The 18,216-nt window shown below is 38.4% G+C and overlaps 2 protein-coding genes across 2 annotated transcripts; one reads left to right on the forward strand and one right to left on the reverse strand.

The window, feature by feature from the left end:
* Positions 1–13,559: 13,559 nt before the first annotated feature.
* On the forward strand, positions 13,560–17,285 carry LOC126714154 (replication protein A 70 kDa DNA-binding subunit A). The gene is made up of 2 exons (XM_050414166.1): positions 13,560–14,042; positions 14,904–17,285. Exons 1-2 carry the CDS (start codon positions 13,774–13,776, stop codon positions 16,510–16,512), a joined length of 1,878 nt encoding a protein of 625 aa, XP_050270123.1. The 5' UTR covers positions 13,560–13,773; the 3' UTR covers positions 16,513–17,285.
* LOC126714155 (uncharacterized) lies at positions 17,185–17,843 on the reverse strand. Its single transcript, XM_050414167.1, has one exon. It carries the CDS (start codon positions 17,703–17,705, stop codon positions 17,340–17,342), a length of 366 nt encoding a protein of 121 aa, XP_050270124.1. The 5' UTR covers positions 17,706–17,843; the 3' UTR covers positions 17,185–17,339.
* Between the last annotated feature and the right edge of the window lie 373 nt (positions 17,844–18,216).

Raw genomic sequence — 18,216 nt, forward strand, 5'->3', positions numbered from 1 at the left:
CAGATGAGGCGGGGACAAGTTTAAATTGCTATCCCTATAGGCAACTATATGGGGAAGGAAGGAAAGGGCTTCACTATGCTTTGGCAGTCTTATGATTGTTTGACTCTTGGAAATGCGGTTTAAGTTTATTTTGGGTGTTTATAGAGGAATAAAATAAAATGAATAAATTATAAAAGAATGAAAAATAGTATAATGAAATGGAAATAGTGTAATTAATGAATGGAAATGAATTGAATTTAATGGAACGAAATTATCTTGTTTAGATGTTTTAGAAGAAAAGAATTAAAAATAGTTAAACTAAGAAACCTTATTTGGAAATACTATGAGAAAAATTGAAAAGGAATAATTTTATAATAACATTACTTTTATACTAAAATGAATTACCTGACCATGGATTCGTTGAGCACAATGAACGATCAGAATCTCCAGGAAACTGGACAGCAAAATGGTACCGAATGATTCGAGGAGCAACTTGAAGCTGATCTCAAATGGCCTTTTGCCTTGAAAAGGTATTCAATGATGTGATACTAGTTTTTAACACCTTGATAATGACATTGCCTCGCACTATTCTTCTTTGTTGACTTTGCACTTTGTAGTTTGTATGGCACATGTAGTAATTGGATCATCTTTCGCATTTGGGCACTTTTTCTTGCTTTCTTTTCTTGTGTTTGAGAAGGCATTTTGGTCATTTGCGCTAAAAGGGTAGATGGTTAATTAATTAATGAATTTTTTTCTTCATATTTAGTAATCTAAACACTTTAAAGAGTTAAATATATTTTAGGTCAAAATACAAAATCTATCTTCTAAATTTCATCATTTTTCTTTTCATTTCAGTCCTCTAAGTTTAAATTTTGTCATTCCAGTTCTCTAAATTTCATTTATTCTCAATTAAGTCATCCGTTAACAATCTATTAGCTGTTACCGTTATCTATAACAAAACAACGTTGTTTTGTCTTTTTTTATTTATAATTTATTTATTAATTTTAAGAAAACATTAATAAAAAAATACCATAAATTAGATTAAGAAACATTGATTTAAATCTCTTCCAAGCAAATCTAGCCTTTTCTCTCATATTTCTTAAGCTACTTTGAACGTGTCGGAGCCCTTCAAGCTCTCCCAAGCCAGAAAGGCAAGTCAGCCATTACTGTAGATCTATCCCATTCTAATTTTCAAATTCATATTGTAGTTGTTTCCTCGATTTTGGTCTCTCTTCTCCCTCTTTCTCCCCCTGTCTCTCAGTATTGCGTGGGGATTCAAATTTTGTCTTCAATATTGTTCTCCAAATAAGACACGTTTCTAAATCTAATTTTTGGTTTATTTATCTTATAAATTAAAGTTTTATTAAAATTAATATATAAATAATAAATTTAAATTAAAAATTAAAAAGGACAAAATGGGGTCGTTTTGCTATAGATAACAACAGCAGCTAATAGATTGTTAATAGATGATGTGGGGCCCAATAATTTATGGGCCAGGCCCACTTATTCATGGGGAGTCCTAAGGCCCAAGCCAAAGAAGGCTATAGTCCAAACTCAATAATGTAAAGCACAAAATGGCCCGGAGAAGCAGCCGAGGACAGTCCAGTCCTCGGCTGACCCAAAGCTCCACCGAGAAGAGGGGCAAAAACGGTATAGGGACAAACTTGAAAGAAAACCTAAAATATCTAGGAAAAGCTGCCCTTACTACCCTTCCCATACACGGCTCTGCACCTAACAGAGCCGTATTCTTCAGCTTTATCAACCACTCTCAATGACTTTGGTTTTGGACTGACGGGACAAGTATCAGTCTTGGAAAGGTCGACCTTACACGTGGACGAAGGAAAGCGAACGCAGGCTAGTATAAAAGAAAAAGTAAGTAATCTGGATAAGGGGCTGAAAAAAAATGGCCAAAAAAGGAGGGGCCTCTCAGTCCACCTCCAGGAGAAAAACTCCAGGGGTGAAAACACCTTAAACACATATGAACACTACAAAAAACCCACCGCTGGGTAACCAAGGCCTAGCCTTTCAAACCCACTCTCTACAAATGATATTGTATGGGCCTTTTTACGTGCGAACCCAACACTGTTGTGGTTCGTTGCATATCGCGACCCTACAATTGGCGCCGTCTGTGGGGAAGGCTTGCGCGTTGGCTCAGGCGACAGTGGAGTTGGGCTTTTGTCGAGCAAGAGTCTATGAGTATGCCTTTGTGACCGGCGACACATTGTTGTTGTTCCAACATAAGTTCCCACTAGGGGCTACGCCTCGCAGTGCCAATGGCGTGGGCAAGTCTAGGGGCTTCAAACGTCAAGCTGACTTCCTCCACCCTATTCGAGGAGCTAACCTTTAGAAAATAAATAAATAAATGAACAAATACAAGTTTTGGACATAACCAAGGCCTTGTATGGTCCTCGGACTCAAGCCTCTGGGGAAACCAACTACTTACAAAGAAAATACAAGTTTTGGACAGAACCAAGGCCTTGTATGGTCCTCGGACTCAAGCCTCTGGGGAAACCAACTACTTACAAAGAAAATACAAGTGTTGGACAGAACCAAGGCCTTGTATGGTCCTCGGACTCAAGCCTCTGAGGAAACCAACTACTTACAACGAAAATAAAAGTTTTGGACAGAACCAAGGCCTTGTATGGTCCTCGAACTCAAGCCTCTGGGGAAACCAACTACTTACAAAGAAAATACAAGTGTTGGACAGAACCAAGGCCTTGTATGGTCCTCGGACTCAAGCCTCTGGGGAAACCAACTACTTACAAAGAAAATACAAGTGTTGGACAGAACCAAGGCCTTGTATGGTCCTCGGACTCAAGCCTCTGGGGAAACCAACTACTTACAAAGAAAATACAAGTGTTGGACAGAACCAAGGCCTTGTATGATCCTCGGACTCAAGCCTCTGGGGAAACCAACTACTTACAAAGAAAATACAAGTGTTGGACAGAACCAAGGCCTTGTATGGTCCTCGGACTCAAGCCTCTGGGGAAACCAACTACTTACAAAGAAAATACAAGTTTTGGACAGAACCAAGGCCTTGTATGGTCCTCGGACTCAAGCCTCTGGGGAAACCAACTACTTATAACGAAAATACAAGTTTTGGACAGAACCAAGGCCTTGTATGGTCCTCGGACTCAAGCCTCTGGGGAAACCAACTACTTACAACGAAAATACAAGTTTTGGACAGAACCAAGGCCTTGTATGGTCCTCGGACTCAAGCCTCTGGGGAAACCAACTACTTACAAAGAAAATACAAGTGTTGGACAGAACCAAGGCCTTGTATGGTCCTCGGACTCAAGCCTCTGGGGAAACCAACTACTTACAAAGAAAATACAAGTGTTGGACAGAACCAAGGCCTTGTATGGTCCTCGGACTCAAGCCTCTGGGGAAACCAACTACTTACAAAGAAAATACAAGTTTTGGACAGAACCAAGGCCTTGTATGGTCCTCGGACTCAAGCCTCTGGGGAAACCAACTACTTACAACGAAAATACAAGTTTTGGACAGAACTAAGGCCTTGTATGGTCCTCGGACTCAAGCCTCTGGGGAAACCAACTACTTACAACGAAAATACAAGTTTTGGACAGAACCAAGGCCTTGTATGGTCCTCGGACTCAAGCCTCTGGGGAAACCAACTACTTACAACGAAAATACAAGTTTTTGACAGAACCAAGGCCTTGTATGGTCCTCGGACTCAAGCCTCTGGGGAAACCAACTACTTACAAAGAAAATACAAGTTTTGGACAGAATCAAGGCCTTGTATGGTCCTCGGACTCAAGCTTCTGGGGAAACCAACTACTTACAAAGAAAATACAAGTTTTGGACAGAACCAAGGCCTTGTATGGTCCTCGGACTCAAGCCTCTGGGGAAACCAACTACTTACAACGAAAATACAAGTTTTGGACAGAACTAAGGCCTTGTATGGTCCTCGGACTCAAGCCTCTGGGGAAACCAACTACTTACAACGAAAATACAAGTTTTGGACAGAACCAAGGCCTTGTATGGTCCTCGGACTCAAGCCTCTGGGGAAACCAACTACTTACAACGAAAATACAAGTTTTTGACAGAACCAAGGCCTTGTATGGTCCTTGGACTCAAGCCTCTGGGGAAACCAACTACTTACAAAGAAAATACAAGTTTTGGACAGAATCAAGGCCTTGTATGGTCCTCGGACTCAAGCTTCTGGGGAAACCAACTACTTACAAGGAAAAACTACATTACATGGACCTTAGGGTCTATCTGAGGAAAACTCTCCACTAACAATTGGGTTAACTCCTAAATTGCAAGGATTCTCAAGTCTGTTCTCGGATCTTCAGCACTAAAGGGATCGATGCAATATAGAGCAATATGTTGCCTAAAACACAATCGGAGCTCCCTACTGCTCAGTCACATCCTCGGATGAATTATTTAGAGATCATCATTCTCAGACGGTATTCTCGCGCTTATTACAGAATACTCAACTGTTACCTCGGTTAGTTTCCTAAGTTTAACTTACCATGAATTATCGTTATAATGCTTGGTAGTGTCGGTAAATTAGAATTAGTTGGATTATGTTTCAAGGTTTCATGCTCTAAGTATCATTGAAGAAAAACATACATGGAGCACACCCATTCACAAAGTAGTGTTGTAAAAAGAAAAGTATTCAAAACAAGTAAATAAATTTCCCTTTTTACTAAAACAAAGAAATAGTACAGCGTACAATGAAAGCAGGAATCAGCTTATATCAAAGCTAACTACATAGTCAAAAAGAAAGGTACAAGAGAATAATATAAAGTTGAGGAGTCAGTACAGACGAGAGGTTGGCTTCTAAAGCTAACCACCTAATCAAAAAGAAAGATACAAGAGAATAAGATAAAGTCGAGGGGGTGACACAGAGGAGAGGTTGGCTGCTCCTTCAAGACCTTATTCTTCCTCAATACTTTTACATGCCCATAACTCAAGCAGCAAAAGAACCCAGCTTGGGGCCTGCACCACCAAAGAAAGGGTGCAGAGAGAGCCCAGCTTCAGGCTAGCGCAGCCGAAGAAAAGGTGCAGGGAACCCAACTTGAGGCTCACACCGTTGAAGGAAAGGTGCAGGGAGCCGGAAGTTGAGGAGCCTACCCCAAAATTTGCCTGCGACAGGGCAGACGGCGCTAATGGCGGAGAATCTTTCTTCTGACACACCAAAAATCTGGCGTGAACAGAACCTGCTTCGGATTTTGACTAAAAGAAGGAGAAACCCCATTTCTCCCTTCATCAAGACAGAGTATTTTCTTGAATCTGTGCCCCCCATGCCCAAACCATACTACCTTGAATCTCGTAAGGACCCGGCGCCGCTGTGGTGGAGGGAGTGCTTTCACCCCAACCCGCGCCTCAAACATGTTATACTAAGGGAAGATAGCACCGGATAGTGGAGTTGTAATTATGGCTTAGGGATTATGGTTTGGGAGGAAACTGAAGGATTCGTGTGTAGGTAAAGCAACTTCCTCTCCTATTTATTTAAAAAGATAAGGAAGTGGCATTTAATTCGCGCAGTGTCCCAAGGAACGCTACAGACAAAATGGCTCCGGCCCAATCTCCAACGCCACCTGCAACCATAAGATTAAAGGACTCTCGTGAAAGCGCATCTCGAATACTGGGACGTCAAGGGGGACCGCGTGACCAAGGAATACCAGAATGCCTCTTAGTCCGATATTGTGGGGCTAGTGAATTCGCGGCCCAGGCCCGTTCTGCATGGAAGCCCAGGCGCTATGGCCCACGCCGAGGAATAGCCATTGCCGAGGACAACCTCCTGCTCGGCACCTCATGAAATACCTGAGGAAAGGGAAAAACTGAGTTCAAAGGCAGAACCAAAGCATTGCATGGTCCTCGGACTCAAGCCTATGGGGAAACCAACTACTTGGACGACGAAACTAGGTTTTGGACAGAACCAAGGCGTTGCGAGGTCCTCGGACTCAAGCCTGTGGGGAAACCAACTACTCGGATGGGGAAAGTCCTCGGCTCAAATACTATAAAAGGTTAAGACCAATAAGAGTGTTAAGAAGATGGCGAAACGCCCCAATATTCAGTGGCCTAAGGAGGCTGTTCATTTTGCGGGTGATATGTCTTCGGATGGTTATTTCCTACACCGTATCGAGCCTCCAGTTCTCATCTCGGCTAGTTTTGGGGTAAGTATCGTTCTTCACAAGTCGGCATTGTTGTGCCAAACAATTCTATTAAAGTTATGGCGACATCTTTTTCTTAGCAAGTATTTTGGCCCTAGTTGTCATTGATTCAAATGCTATATTATTGTGCCGAACAGCACTTACAAATTCGTAAAAACGCTCTTCTCTTTGATAAGGGGTTAAGGACCTAAGTATTGTACTCTAAGGTCGGCGGTATTGTGTCCGACCGATTCGGGCAAGATCTTTTTATTAACCGTAACTTCGGTCCTAGATGTCGGTCACGGTTTAAAAACAAAAAAAAATTTACAAGATTATATGTCTATGCATTGCGCTATCATTTTGGAAACATAGAGATAGAACATGCGAAGTAAAATAATAACAATTTTTATTAATATAAAGATGTATTACAACGTACAAAGAGGGGCTTAAACAAGCCTATACAAAAAGTGAACTGCCGAAACAATAAAAAAAAAAAAGAACATTAGCAATACAGATAAGTAAACGGTCAGGTGTCTTTTAAACTCGTCTCCGAGGTCCCTCCAAACTCTGCCTCAGTATCGCCCATATTGAGAGAAGGACTTTCTTTAGAAAAAGATGGAGGAAATGAATGAGGAAGATAGAGGAGATGAATGAAAAGAAGGAGGAGAAGAAGAGGGAAGAGATGAAAAGAAGGAAAAAGGAGCAAAAGAGGGAGAAGGAAAAGCACCAGGATGGATCTGGTGGTGGAAAGAAGAAGAAAGAGAGGTAAAGGGAGGCGCCAGTGAACGAAGAGAGGAAGAAGCAGGGGCACTTAGTCCCTGCCCCAGTCCTGACTCCTAACACACCGGTGCCATGTTAGATATGCTCATGAGAGAGCGGGTGGTACTGATAAGGGGTGTCCTCGACTCAGTCACGCCGAAAGTGAGACGTGACGAGGCCCTGCTTCGGATTTTGGCTGAAAGGAAGGTGAGGCAAATCTTGAGTCTCCGCCATCCTTGCCCTGACTGAGCCATTTCGAGCTTTATTAGAACATGGTATTTTTGGGAGGGGAATGACTTCTTCATTGCTTATGACTATGGTGAACGTATTACAGGTTAAGGTATAATCAGAGGGTAAAAGTAAACTTTGGGAGGAATCTAAGGATTTCGGATTTCTGGGAGATTAAAGGGATTCATATATGGGAGAAACAACTCTCGTCTTTCCTCTTTATATAAGGGACGAAGAGGAGGGTACTAAATGTGTTCAGATCTCCAAGGAAATCTGCAAACAAGAATGTGCCCGTTCCGCTCTCCCACACCATCAGTAACCATTGAATCTGAGAGGTCTCGTGAAGGGAAACCATTAAAGACATGTTTCGGATAACCAAACGGCATGAACGTATTGTGAATAAATCAAGAAGAACATCTCGTAGACCGGTGCATTTCCTGGGCAGGTGGAGAATTGCCAACGTCGGTAAAAGGTTGAATTAAATGAGCCGTAATAAAGACTCGGTATTATCAAAACCCCCCTCTCCAACCAAGAGGTCGGACAGCATGGTTTTGAGGGGCTATTGTGGGGCCCAATAATTTATGGGCCAGGCCCACTTATTCATGGGGAGTCCTAAGGCCCAAGCCAAAGAAGACTATAGTCCAAACTCAATAATGTAAAGCACAAAATGGCCCGGAGAAGCAGCCGAGGACAGTCCAGTCCTCGGCTGACCCAAAGCTCCACCGAGAAGAGGGGCAAAAACGGTATAGGGACAAACTTGAAAGAAAACCTAAAATATCTAGGAAAGGCTGCCCTTACTACCCTTCCCATACACGGCTTTGCACCTAATAGAGCCGTATTTTTCAGCTTTATCAACCACTCTCAACGACTTTGGTTTTGGACTGATGGGACAAGTATCAGTCTTGGAAAGGTCGACCCTACACGTGGACGAAGGAAAGCGAACACAAGCTAGTATAAAAGAAAAAATAAGTAATCTGGATAAGGGGCTGAAAAAAAATGGCCAAAAAAGAAGGGGCCTCCCAGTCCACCTCCAGGAGAAAGACTCCAGGGGTGAAAACACCTTAAACACATATGAACACCACAAAAAATCCACCGCTGGGTAACTAAGGCCTAGCCTTTCAAACCCACTCTCTACAAATGATATTGTATGGGCCTTTTTACGTGCGAACCCAACACTGTTGTGGTTCATTGCGTATCGCGATCCTACAGATGACTTAATTGAGAATAAATGAAACTTAGAGGATTGAAATGACAAAACTCAAACTTAGAAGACTGAAATTAAAAAAAAAAAAAAGGTGAAACTTAGAGGGTGAATTTGCATTTTGGCCTATATTTTATTATTTTACCAAAATTTTTGCATCTTCAATAATTTTAATTTCTCTTTATCAAATAATTGTTGTTTTTCATAGAAGTCCCAATCTCTTGAATATTTGAATTTAAAAGGTCTTAATTTTTTTGTTTGGAGAGCTCATAATTTTTTGGGGGCAAGAGCACAAAATAAAAAATAAAGGATAAATAAATTGTCAACATTTTTAAGGACATGGTCCCACCCCTCTCATAATATTTTTCTTTTGTTCGCTGTTTGTTTGCTATTAGGCTATCAGCAATATTTTTCACCTTGATGAATACGTTTTATCTATCCCAATATCCCTAAATTATTTCCAAGCTTCTTCGTTTGGAACTTCACTTTTTTTTTTTTTTTTTTTTTACAAGATAGAAATTTTACTCTAGTCTAATTTAAGTGTATATGTATGTGAAGTGTTGTATATATAGGTATATACAAGAAAATGTTGTAATAATAATGTTTAAGTTTGGAGAATATGGATTCATAAAGTGAAAATTCAAGTTCTGGAATTTTCTAAGTGAAAATTCGCAAAATCAGTATTTTCGATCGATCAAAACTTTGGCTCGTTTGATTGAAAATGGTAAGAAAATAATTTTGGAGTCTCTGGATGTCTCGATCGTTATTTGATTCTTGTTCGATTGATCAAAGAGAGCACTCGATTGATCGAAAGGAATTTTTGACCGATTGAAAGTCGTGAAAAAGGATTTTCTGAAGAATTTTTTGGTGATTGTTCAAAACGATTAAAGATGTTTCAAGCCATGTGAACAATTTTATGAAACATTTTAACTCTCTATACGTGCCTTTTGATGAAATATAACCCTATAGATATAAATAGAGGCTTATGTTCCACAAAATAGTAAGTTAGAAAGAAACACAAGAAATCCTGTGGTCATTCTCCAAAATTGTTATTTGTAGAACCCAATATCTTGGTTGTATCTTGGGGACAAATTTGCGATAACTCTTTAACAACAATAATGTAGGGGTGAATATTGTCTAAGGAAAACGATACTGTGCCTCTAACATTGTTCATTCATTATTACCTTGTGTAATAATCCTAACATGAAATTCTCTCCTGGAGACTTGAATCCTGACCCTTGTCCCTCACACCCCACAAGCACTTATACTTGTAGAGTGATAATTGCACCAAGTTTGGAACTTCACTTAGTACCATTAAAGGTTAAAAAAATTAAAAGATATGTTTTGTGCATTTTTTTCAAAGGATGGGTAATAGAATGAGTATTTTTACCTATTTAGAAGACGCGTTGATCACAAATTTCACATATGTAAAATTATGGCCAAAATGTAAAGTTTATCCTCTAAGTTTTACCTTTTATCATTTCAGTCCTCTAAGTTTATTATATTCAATTCAATCATCTGTTTACTATATGTTAAATTGCACCATTAAATTACCCAAAATGACGTTGTTTAAACTGTAGTTAATATACATTTTTTTTTTAATTTCTAAAATTTAAAAAATAAAAACATTAATTAAAAAAAAACATAAAATAAGTCCACTTCCGTGTACTGAGGACACCACTAAATGGAGTCCAGTTGAAACCCAATGAAATTCAGCAATACTCAATAAGTCTTGCTTTTACCGATCCTCAAGAAATGAGGAATGAATTTTTGGGGAAATAAAATCTTCGCTATTTTCTTGAAGGGCAAAACTTAGATACAGTACCTTAGGTGCAGTTCCAAAGATACCTCTCTTAAATTTTAGATATTTGTCAATTTTAAACATTTCTCTAAACGGCGTTTAAATCCTCTCTATTTGTTTACTTTTCTTTTTTCTTTTTTCTTCCTATCTCACAAAAACTGAAAAATCCAATGACTAGATTTCTTTGGACTTCTCACACCCAATCTGATGAAAAACTTCTTCAGCAAAATCCATAATCCATAGGTTGTTTTTGAAATTATGAAACATGTTGGCTTCAATTTTCATTTAAAATAGATTTATTGGTTGGAGAGATAAAATTTGCTATACAAAAACTTCCAAGACCTTGAACATCTGATTCTCTCTTTGGACCAACAATTTCAACACTAGAAGCTCCCATTGATGCCAAAAGAGAAACTATCACAGATATTGCGTTACCACCTCTCATGGATGTCTTCCACTATTATGTTTGCTGATTGAGATTGCTGTAAGAATTGAAGGAATTGCCGATGTAGTCAACGAGTTGGAAGGTCTGGCAGATTTCGCTTGCAGTGGACCAAATCTGAAGGATTACAAAGGGATTGTCGGCCAAATTTCTTATTCATTTTGAGATGTGGAGAGATTTGAAGCCATTGGGTTCTCTAAGAGAGAGAGAGAGAGAGAGAACTAAAGCAAGCCAGAGACTGAGAAAAACGAAAAAAAAGAAAAAGAAAAAAAATGAAGTCTTTAACGCTGTGTGGAGAGATGTTTAAAATGAATGTCTAAAATTTACAAAGCTACTATATTTAAGTTTTGCCTTTTCTTGAATATGGCAAGCAAGCATTTGGTGAATGCTGGAACTGAACAAGTGCAATGATAGAGACAAGAAGGAAAGTAGTAGTGTAAATCAGAGCATTATTCCTATGTTTCTCCTTAGTCCTTAGTTCATAAGAAAAGGGAATAGAATGGAATGAAATAATAATAACGGAATGGAAATGAATGGAATGGAATGGAATGTATTTAAGTAAGGGAAAAGAATGGAAAAAAATGGAATTAAGTAACCTTGATTGGATGTTTTAAAATAAAGGAATGAAAATGAATGGAATGTAAGTAATCTTGTTTGAAAGCAACATGGAGGGAATGGAACGGAATCATTTTATGACAATATTACTATTAGACCCCTATTTTAAAATAAAAAGTTGAATATACAGGGGAATTTTGGGAGTTTTAGTAAAAAAATCATTAAATCTAACTTTCATTCCCTCCAATTCTTCCCAATTTCAGGGGGAATGAAAATTTGAGGTTTTAAGGGAATAGAGAGGAATGAGTGTTCCCTCCTACCCATTCCATTCCCTCCTACTTAAAACTCCTAAACAAGGGAATGAACTTTCCATTCCCTCCATTAAAACTTCCAAACAAGGGAAGGGAAGAATATTCTAAAATGATTCTTTTCATTCCATTCCAATAAAGAGAAAAAGAGTTGCAATGAAAGAAAGCAAGGTGGTTGTCGCGGAGATGAATAGCAAGAAGAAGCCTATTCTCCTTTTGCACGGGAGATATTTGAGGAAATCTTCATACTCGAAAGGAGATGACAAGATCGAGAGGGTTACTATGGCGATGATGATATTGATTGTTGTGCCTATAAAGCAACAAGTCTTGTTTCTGCTGTGATTCGCTTCCTTTGTGATTTGCTTCCTCGACAGTGGGTTTAGGTTTTATTTATTTATTTATTTAACATTTTTTTTTCTAAAAAAAAAAAAAAAAAAAAAACTATAGTATAAAACAGCGTCGTTTTAGGTACTTTAACAATGCAATTTAACGGATAGTAAACAGAGGACTGAATTGAGTATAATTAAAACTTAAAGAACTGAAATGAAAAAAGTCAAACTTAGAAGACTGAAATGACAAAATGTGAAACTTAGAAGGTGAGTTTTGCATTCTGACTTAAAATTATTCTATCCATTCGGTGTATTACATCATCTTTTACTCTCACATAAAGGTAGATTTCAGCTATGAGTCCTACAAATGTGGACCATGTGTCTATTCTTATTACTACTAATTAATAAGTTTATGATGGAACTCAAATTCATGTAAAAGGAGTGAGCATTGGTATTGAATAATTTTTCATGTGAGAGGGAAGCTTAATAATGGATATTAGGAATGAATTGTCCTATAATATTGTAATATAAAGTCAAAAGGTATTTCAATGGAGACGTTTAGGTTCAAATCCTCTCCCCCAAAAAAAAAAAAAAAAAAAACTCAACCAAGCCCATATCAAACTTATTATCAAGCCAATAAACCAACCTAAGCTTACCTATTTTTTATCAAGTCCTATTGTTCACATGCTTTTTTATGAACAGTTTTTTTTTTTTTTTTGGGACTCAGTTCATTTATTAAATAAGCCTAAAATTAAGGTTTAAACTTGGCTGGTTTATAAATAAATAAACATAAACAAGATTTTTATTGAGTCAAGTCGAAGTTGTTTATAAACGGCTTATTTCATTTACAACTTTACATGATACTCATCTCATCGAGAATTATAAACAAAATATGCAGTTACTAGGCTCTAATTTGCTTCCTGGTTTTCGTTTGTACCATGCATATCAATTCTCAAATGAGATGTCTTAACTCTAAAGACATGTGGTACATTCAATTTGTTTCTTGTTCATGTAAGACATCTCACTATTCAATAAGGGAGATGTGATGCGAATAAAGTTTCTCTGCTATGGGAAAATCTGATAATAGTATTAAACCATGACATTCTTGACATTAATCATTGCCAAAATTAAAAGGAATACTTTTTGCTCTGTCATTAAATTATAAAATATATATGGATATTATGCCATGTCAATTGGTATGAATTACGAACTTGAGGACAATTATTTTGATTCTTTTATAAAATAAAGTTTATCCATTATTATCTCTTTTTTTTTTTTTTTGAGAAAGTATCCATTATTATCTCTATTGTGAAGTTGTCAATTGTTTTTATTTTTTTCTTTAAATTTGTTATGATCAAAATACTACCAAAAAAAATCACCATTATTTTGATATGATTTTTGATAGATTTATGTTTTCCTTCTAGCACTATCATTAGTAGCATAAAATCTTCCTTATTTAGTTATTCTTTTAAGCATTATAAGGAATTTAGTATTTTTGAGTATCAATCAAATATTTGCAAACAAAAATGAATTACAGAATGTGACTAAGGACGTCACTAAAGCAGGGTTGGATCATGGGTGTCACGTCTTTCCTTTAGAATGGGCAGGTTGAAGATATTTTACTAATCCTAATAATATAAATAAAAAGGATAAACATTAAATATAAATGAAAATGATAATTTTAAGAGTATTAGGAGAGAATTAGAGACAAGAAAATCCGGGAGAGACAGAGTGGCGCAGGGACAAGGCATTTTTGCCATCCTCAAATGTGACTCGTTCTTGTAACTTGTAAGTTTGTTACTAAGGAGTAGGCTTTAACAGGCCCAATTAAATTATAATGTCCAAAAGCCTATAGCCTTCCCCGCCAACCTCAAATCTATATATCATTCACTCTCTCATCACTCTGCGCTAAAATTCAAAATCATTTTGCAAATCTCTCTTTCTCTCTCTAGCTCTCACGTAGTAATATTTCCATTTCTAGGGCTTAGATCTCACCGCCTCTCCAGCAATCCGAGCGGTTAGGTTAGGGTTTCCTCTCCCGATCACTCTATGGCGGTGAATCTGACGCCGAATGCGATCGCGGCGATAATCGCCGGCGACGTGAACTCGAAACCGCTGGTTCAAGTCCTTGATATCAAGCTCATCGCCGCCACGGCGCAGCCTAAAGAGCGGTACCGGTTGCTCCTCTCCGACGCCGTTTCGTCTCAGCACGCCATGCTCGCCACTCAACTCTCCGACCGAGTCAAGTCCGGCCAAGTCCGCAAAGGCTCCGTCGTCCAATTGATCGACTACATTTGCACCTCCTCCCAAAACCGCAAGTAACTAAACTAACTAACTAACTTCCTCTTATTCCAATTACTTAATTAATTATTGCTTTAATTCTCAATGTTTTTGCTGTGCTCTTTGATTCGGTGGAAATGTGAGTTTGAGCCTTTGAGGTTTTGAAATTCTTCTTATGAACGCTCTGATAACTTTGAATTTGAAGCTCTGAGTATTTACTGCAATTCGTTTTGCTTTAATTCGTTTTTTTTTTTTTAAATTAATTGATTAATTATCGGCTTAATTGTTATCGTTTTGAGATTATCACATATTGTAGATATTAGTTGTCATTGGATTTTTCACTGCGTTTTTGATTTGGTGCATGGAATTTGTGTTTTGTGTTTGAGGAGGTATAATTTTTCTAGCCTAACGCGAAATCATTGGCATTTGAAGAATGTGTTTTTGAAGAGGAAATTTTGTTTTGAGAAGATTGTTAGAGCCGCCATCATCACTGGTGGAAATTATTCGCTAAAATTGATTATAAAAGGAAATGTTAATATGAACAAAGAAATTGAAATAAGAATTTGAGAACCGGGTTTAGTTTTTGTTGATTGATTGTTGCCGACTCATTTTTCTGACTTGGTGGTGTCAATGAATTTGGGGAGAAAATAAAGTCTTATTATTCATGCTTTAGAGATGTATAAAAAGTTGGATAAATTGTCTAAAGCATAAGCCATGATAAGGCAGTTTGTATTTGTAGAGAAAGAAGGTTGGAATTTATAATATTGGAAAATTTGTACGAGTGATTGTTAAATGATTACCTTGTTGCCTTAATGATTCATGGCTACTTAGCTGCAGGATTGTTGCTTTTTTCATTGATGGTCTTCTAGTGTGAATTTTGACATGTGCTCTTCGTACAGGATAATTGTTGTGCTGAACATGGAAACAATTATACTGGAATGTGAGATAATTGGGAATCCAAAGTCACTGGTTGAATCTGATTCAACAGCTCAAAAACCGTTGCCCAATAGTAGTTTAGATCACTCCACAAGGGTTAGCAATAACCGCTTCAATGCCCAAAATCCTGGTCAGAGTGTGCAGAGTTTTCCACCAACTGTTCAACCTCCATATCAACCACCTCCAAATTATAGAAATCATGGTCCAATGTTGAAGAATGATGCGCCAGCACGTATAATTCCAATTACTGCTTTGAATCCTTATCAGGGGCGATGGGCTATCAAGGCAAGAGTTACTGCAAAAGGGGATATGCGTCGCTATAACAATGCACGGGGAGATGGGAAGGTGTTCTCTTTTGACCTCCTTGACTCTGATGGTGGAGAAATACGTGTCACATGCTTCAATGCTGTTGTTGACCGTTTCTATGATGCTATTGAGATTGGTAAAGTTTATTTGATCTCAAAGGGAAGCCTGAAACCTGCTCAGAAGAACTTCAACCATCTGAAGAATGAATGGGAAATATTTCTGGAGACAACTTCGACTGTGGAGCTTTGCCCAGAAGAAGATGGTTCTATACCAAGGCAGCAATTCTCCTTCAGGCCTATCAGTGAAATTGAGAATGCGGAGAACAATTCCATACTTGATGTTATTGGCATTGTGATATCTGTGAACCCCTCAGTACCAATTATGAGAAAGAATGGGATGGAAACTCAGAGAAGAATTTTGAATCTGAAGGATGGATCTGGCAAAAGTGTTGAGCTAACCCTTTGGGGGGAATTCTGCAACAGGGAAGGTCAAAAGCTGAAAGAGATGATTGACTCTGGGTCGTTTCCAGTTTTAGCTGTCAAAGCTGGGAAGGTTAACGACTTCAATGGGAAATCAATAGGGTCAATTTCTTCTACACAGCTCTTCATAGACCCAGATTTTCCTGAGGCTCGTGGCTTGAGAAACTGGTTTGATCGAGGTGGAAAAAATGTTGCTTCTGTGTCCATTTCTAGAGAAATTATGCCAGGAGGATCTAAGAATGAGATACGTAAAACAGTGTCTCAGATTAAGGATGAGGGTCTCGGAAGATCAGATAAGCCAGATTGGGTCACGGTGAAGGCAACCATCTCTTTCATTAAGACAGATACTTTCTGTTATACAGCTTGCCCATTGATGATTGGAGATAGACAGTGCAATAAGAAAGTGACAAAATCAGGAAACATGTGGACTTGTGACAGGTGCAATCAAGAGTTTGAGGAGTGTGATTATAGATACCTTCTTCAAGCTCAAATTCAAGATCATACGGGACTGACTTGGGTGACAGCCTTCCAAGAATCTGGGGAAGAGATCTTAGGTTGCTCCGCAAAGGAGTTGTACTTGTTGAAGTATGAAGAACAGGATGATGATAAGTTTGGAGGAATAATCCGGAGCAGACTATTTAACCAGTATCTTTTCAGGCTTAAAATCAAAGAGGAAATGTATGGTGATGAACAAAGGGTGAAGATCACCATAGTTAAGGCAGATAATGTGAACCATTCTTCCGAGAGTAGATACATGCTTGATTTGATCTCAAAGTTTACTAGATAATTAGTAGTTACAAACCAAATTAAATGGGTTAAGATGCAGTAGCTTTCTATCTGTGGAGCTGATTGACGTCTTTTAGTTAACTCATTTGTTATTCTATGAATAAAAATCAAACGAATTTGTGCCCTGTAAAGTGTAAACCCATACTCTAGAATTGAGTTTCATTCTTTCCCCAGTTCGGTAAAATGGTGTAGTCTTTATCTTTTACTGACCTTTGAATTTTACACTGGCATTGATGTAATTCTTAATACAAATATTATGATGTTTGAATACCTAATACAATTGTTATAAAGCATTCCGACTTTCTTTGTAGGATATAATTCGTAGTTTGAGTTGCTTGCCTGCCGTAATTTCATTGCATGCATTCAACTGCTTTCCTCTTTGGAGTGCTTATTAGTTTGAATTGAAATGCTATGCAACAAGCAAAGTTTAGTTTTGGATTTGTTCTTGGCTATCAAGTTTTTCATTGGGCGGCTTTGTAACTCCTCTTTGCTTTTGGAGTTTTGTTACACAAGGAAGTAATGCTAGTGTTTCTGTACTGTATACTAATGTATGTCTCTTGGGTACAATTGATTGCTGAGAGGGGTTGCTTCCCCCTTAGATTCCCCAGACTCCTGATTAGCATTCTGCAGTACAGAGAATATGAAAGATGTATTTCTTTGTCGCACACCAAGATTGAAATTAAAATTTCAGAATTCAGTTCCCGGACAAATTACAGCTTAAAGAGTGACATATCACACAATACAGAGATCATTACTAAAAAAAAAAACATTAAACAGATACATGAAAGTGAAAATTTATAAATTTTCAGCATTCTGGGAATTGGTCTATCAGCCACGCTTGACTGGGTCAAAGTTGGCCACTCCAATCACAGCACCAACAATCACAGTAAGCACAACTCCACCAGCCACAATGCTGAGCAAAAAGTTCTTGAGGGATGGAGAAACCCCAGACCCAGCAGCTTCAGCCACTTCTGGGATCACCATCGAGGCTGTCAGCGCAGCCGCTGTGAGTCCTGTGACCGCCTTCTCCTTCAGAGAAGCCCTAACTTGAAGCCTCCCACTTGATTTTGTTGCAGCTATTGCCTTTGAGGGTCTCACTGGAAGTGGCTTGAAAAAGGCCTCTGAGGTTGGAACCCTCTTTTGGCTTGCATAAGATAATGGCATAGCCATTGAGACCGCTGAAGTAGAAGCCATATATTTCACTCTTAGTTCTCTGCCCTCTCTATGTGAATTTTACAGTGAAATTGAGGGGAAAGGGTTTAGTACGAGTGTTTTTGGCTTGAGAAGGAACGAGTGGGGCTTAGATAGAGATGGTGTTGGAGGGAGGAGGGAAATGAGAGGTGGAAATATTTATCATCTTTATCTCTGTCCTACGTGGCAGCTTCTCCGTTCGAAACCGTGGATAACGTTATCTTATTGGTCCAATCACCATCAAGTTTGATAGTTTGTTTGGGCTTCTCATAGTTGCCCTTATATGCCTGTGAGTGTCTGTGGCTAATAAAAATTTTGTTGTACTTCTAGTTCTGTAGTTGGGTCCAGGCCGATTCATGCTGTGCCCAATAGATGTCATGTTGGGCTGTAACTCATCGAAGAGAGATTGGTTGGAGCACAATCTTCAATCTTTTTTATATTGGACATTTGGACTAGTTCATGCTTAGGCCTTAGATACTTCAATTTTCAATTGATTGTTATATTTTAGTTTTAG

The sequence above is a fragment of the Quercus robur genome, chromosome 2 (genome assembly GCF_932294415.1).
Source record: "Quercus robur chromosome 2, dhQueRobu3.1, whole genome shotgun sequence".
NCBI classification, from domain to species: domain Eukaryota; kingdom Viridiplantae; phylum Streptophyta; class Magnoliopsida; order Fagales; family Fagaceae; genus Quercus; species Quercus robur.

Coding starts and splice junctions, on each gene's coding strand:
- LOC126714154 (XM_050414166.1), top strand. CDS start 13,774: ATGGCGGTGAATCTGACGCCGAATGCGATCGCGGCGATAATCGCCGGC. Junction 14,043..14,903: donor ACCTCCTCCCAAAACCGCAA/GTAACTAAACTA, acceptor CTCTTCGTACAG/GATAATTGTTGTGCTGAACA.
- LOC126714155 (XM_050414167.1), bottom strand. CDS start 17,705: ATGGCTTCTACTTCAGCGGTCTCAATGGCTATGCCATTATCTTATGCA.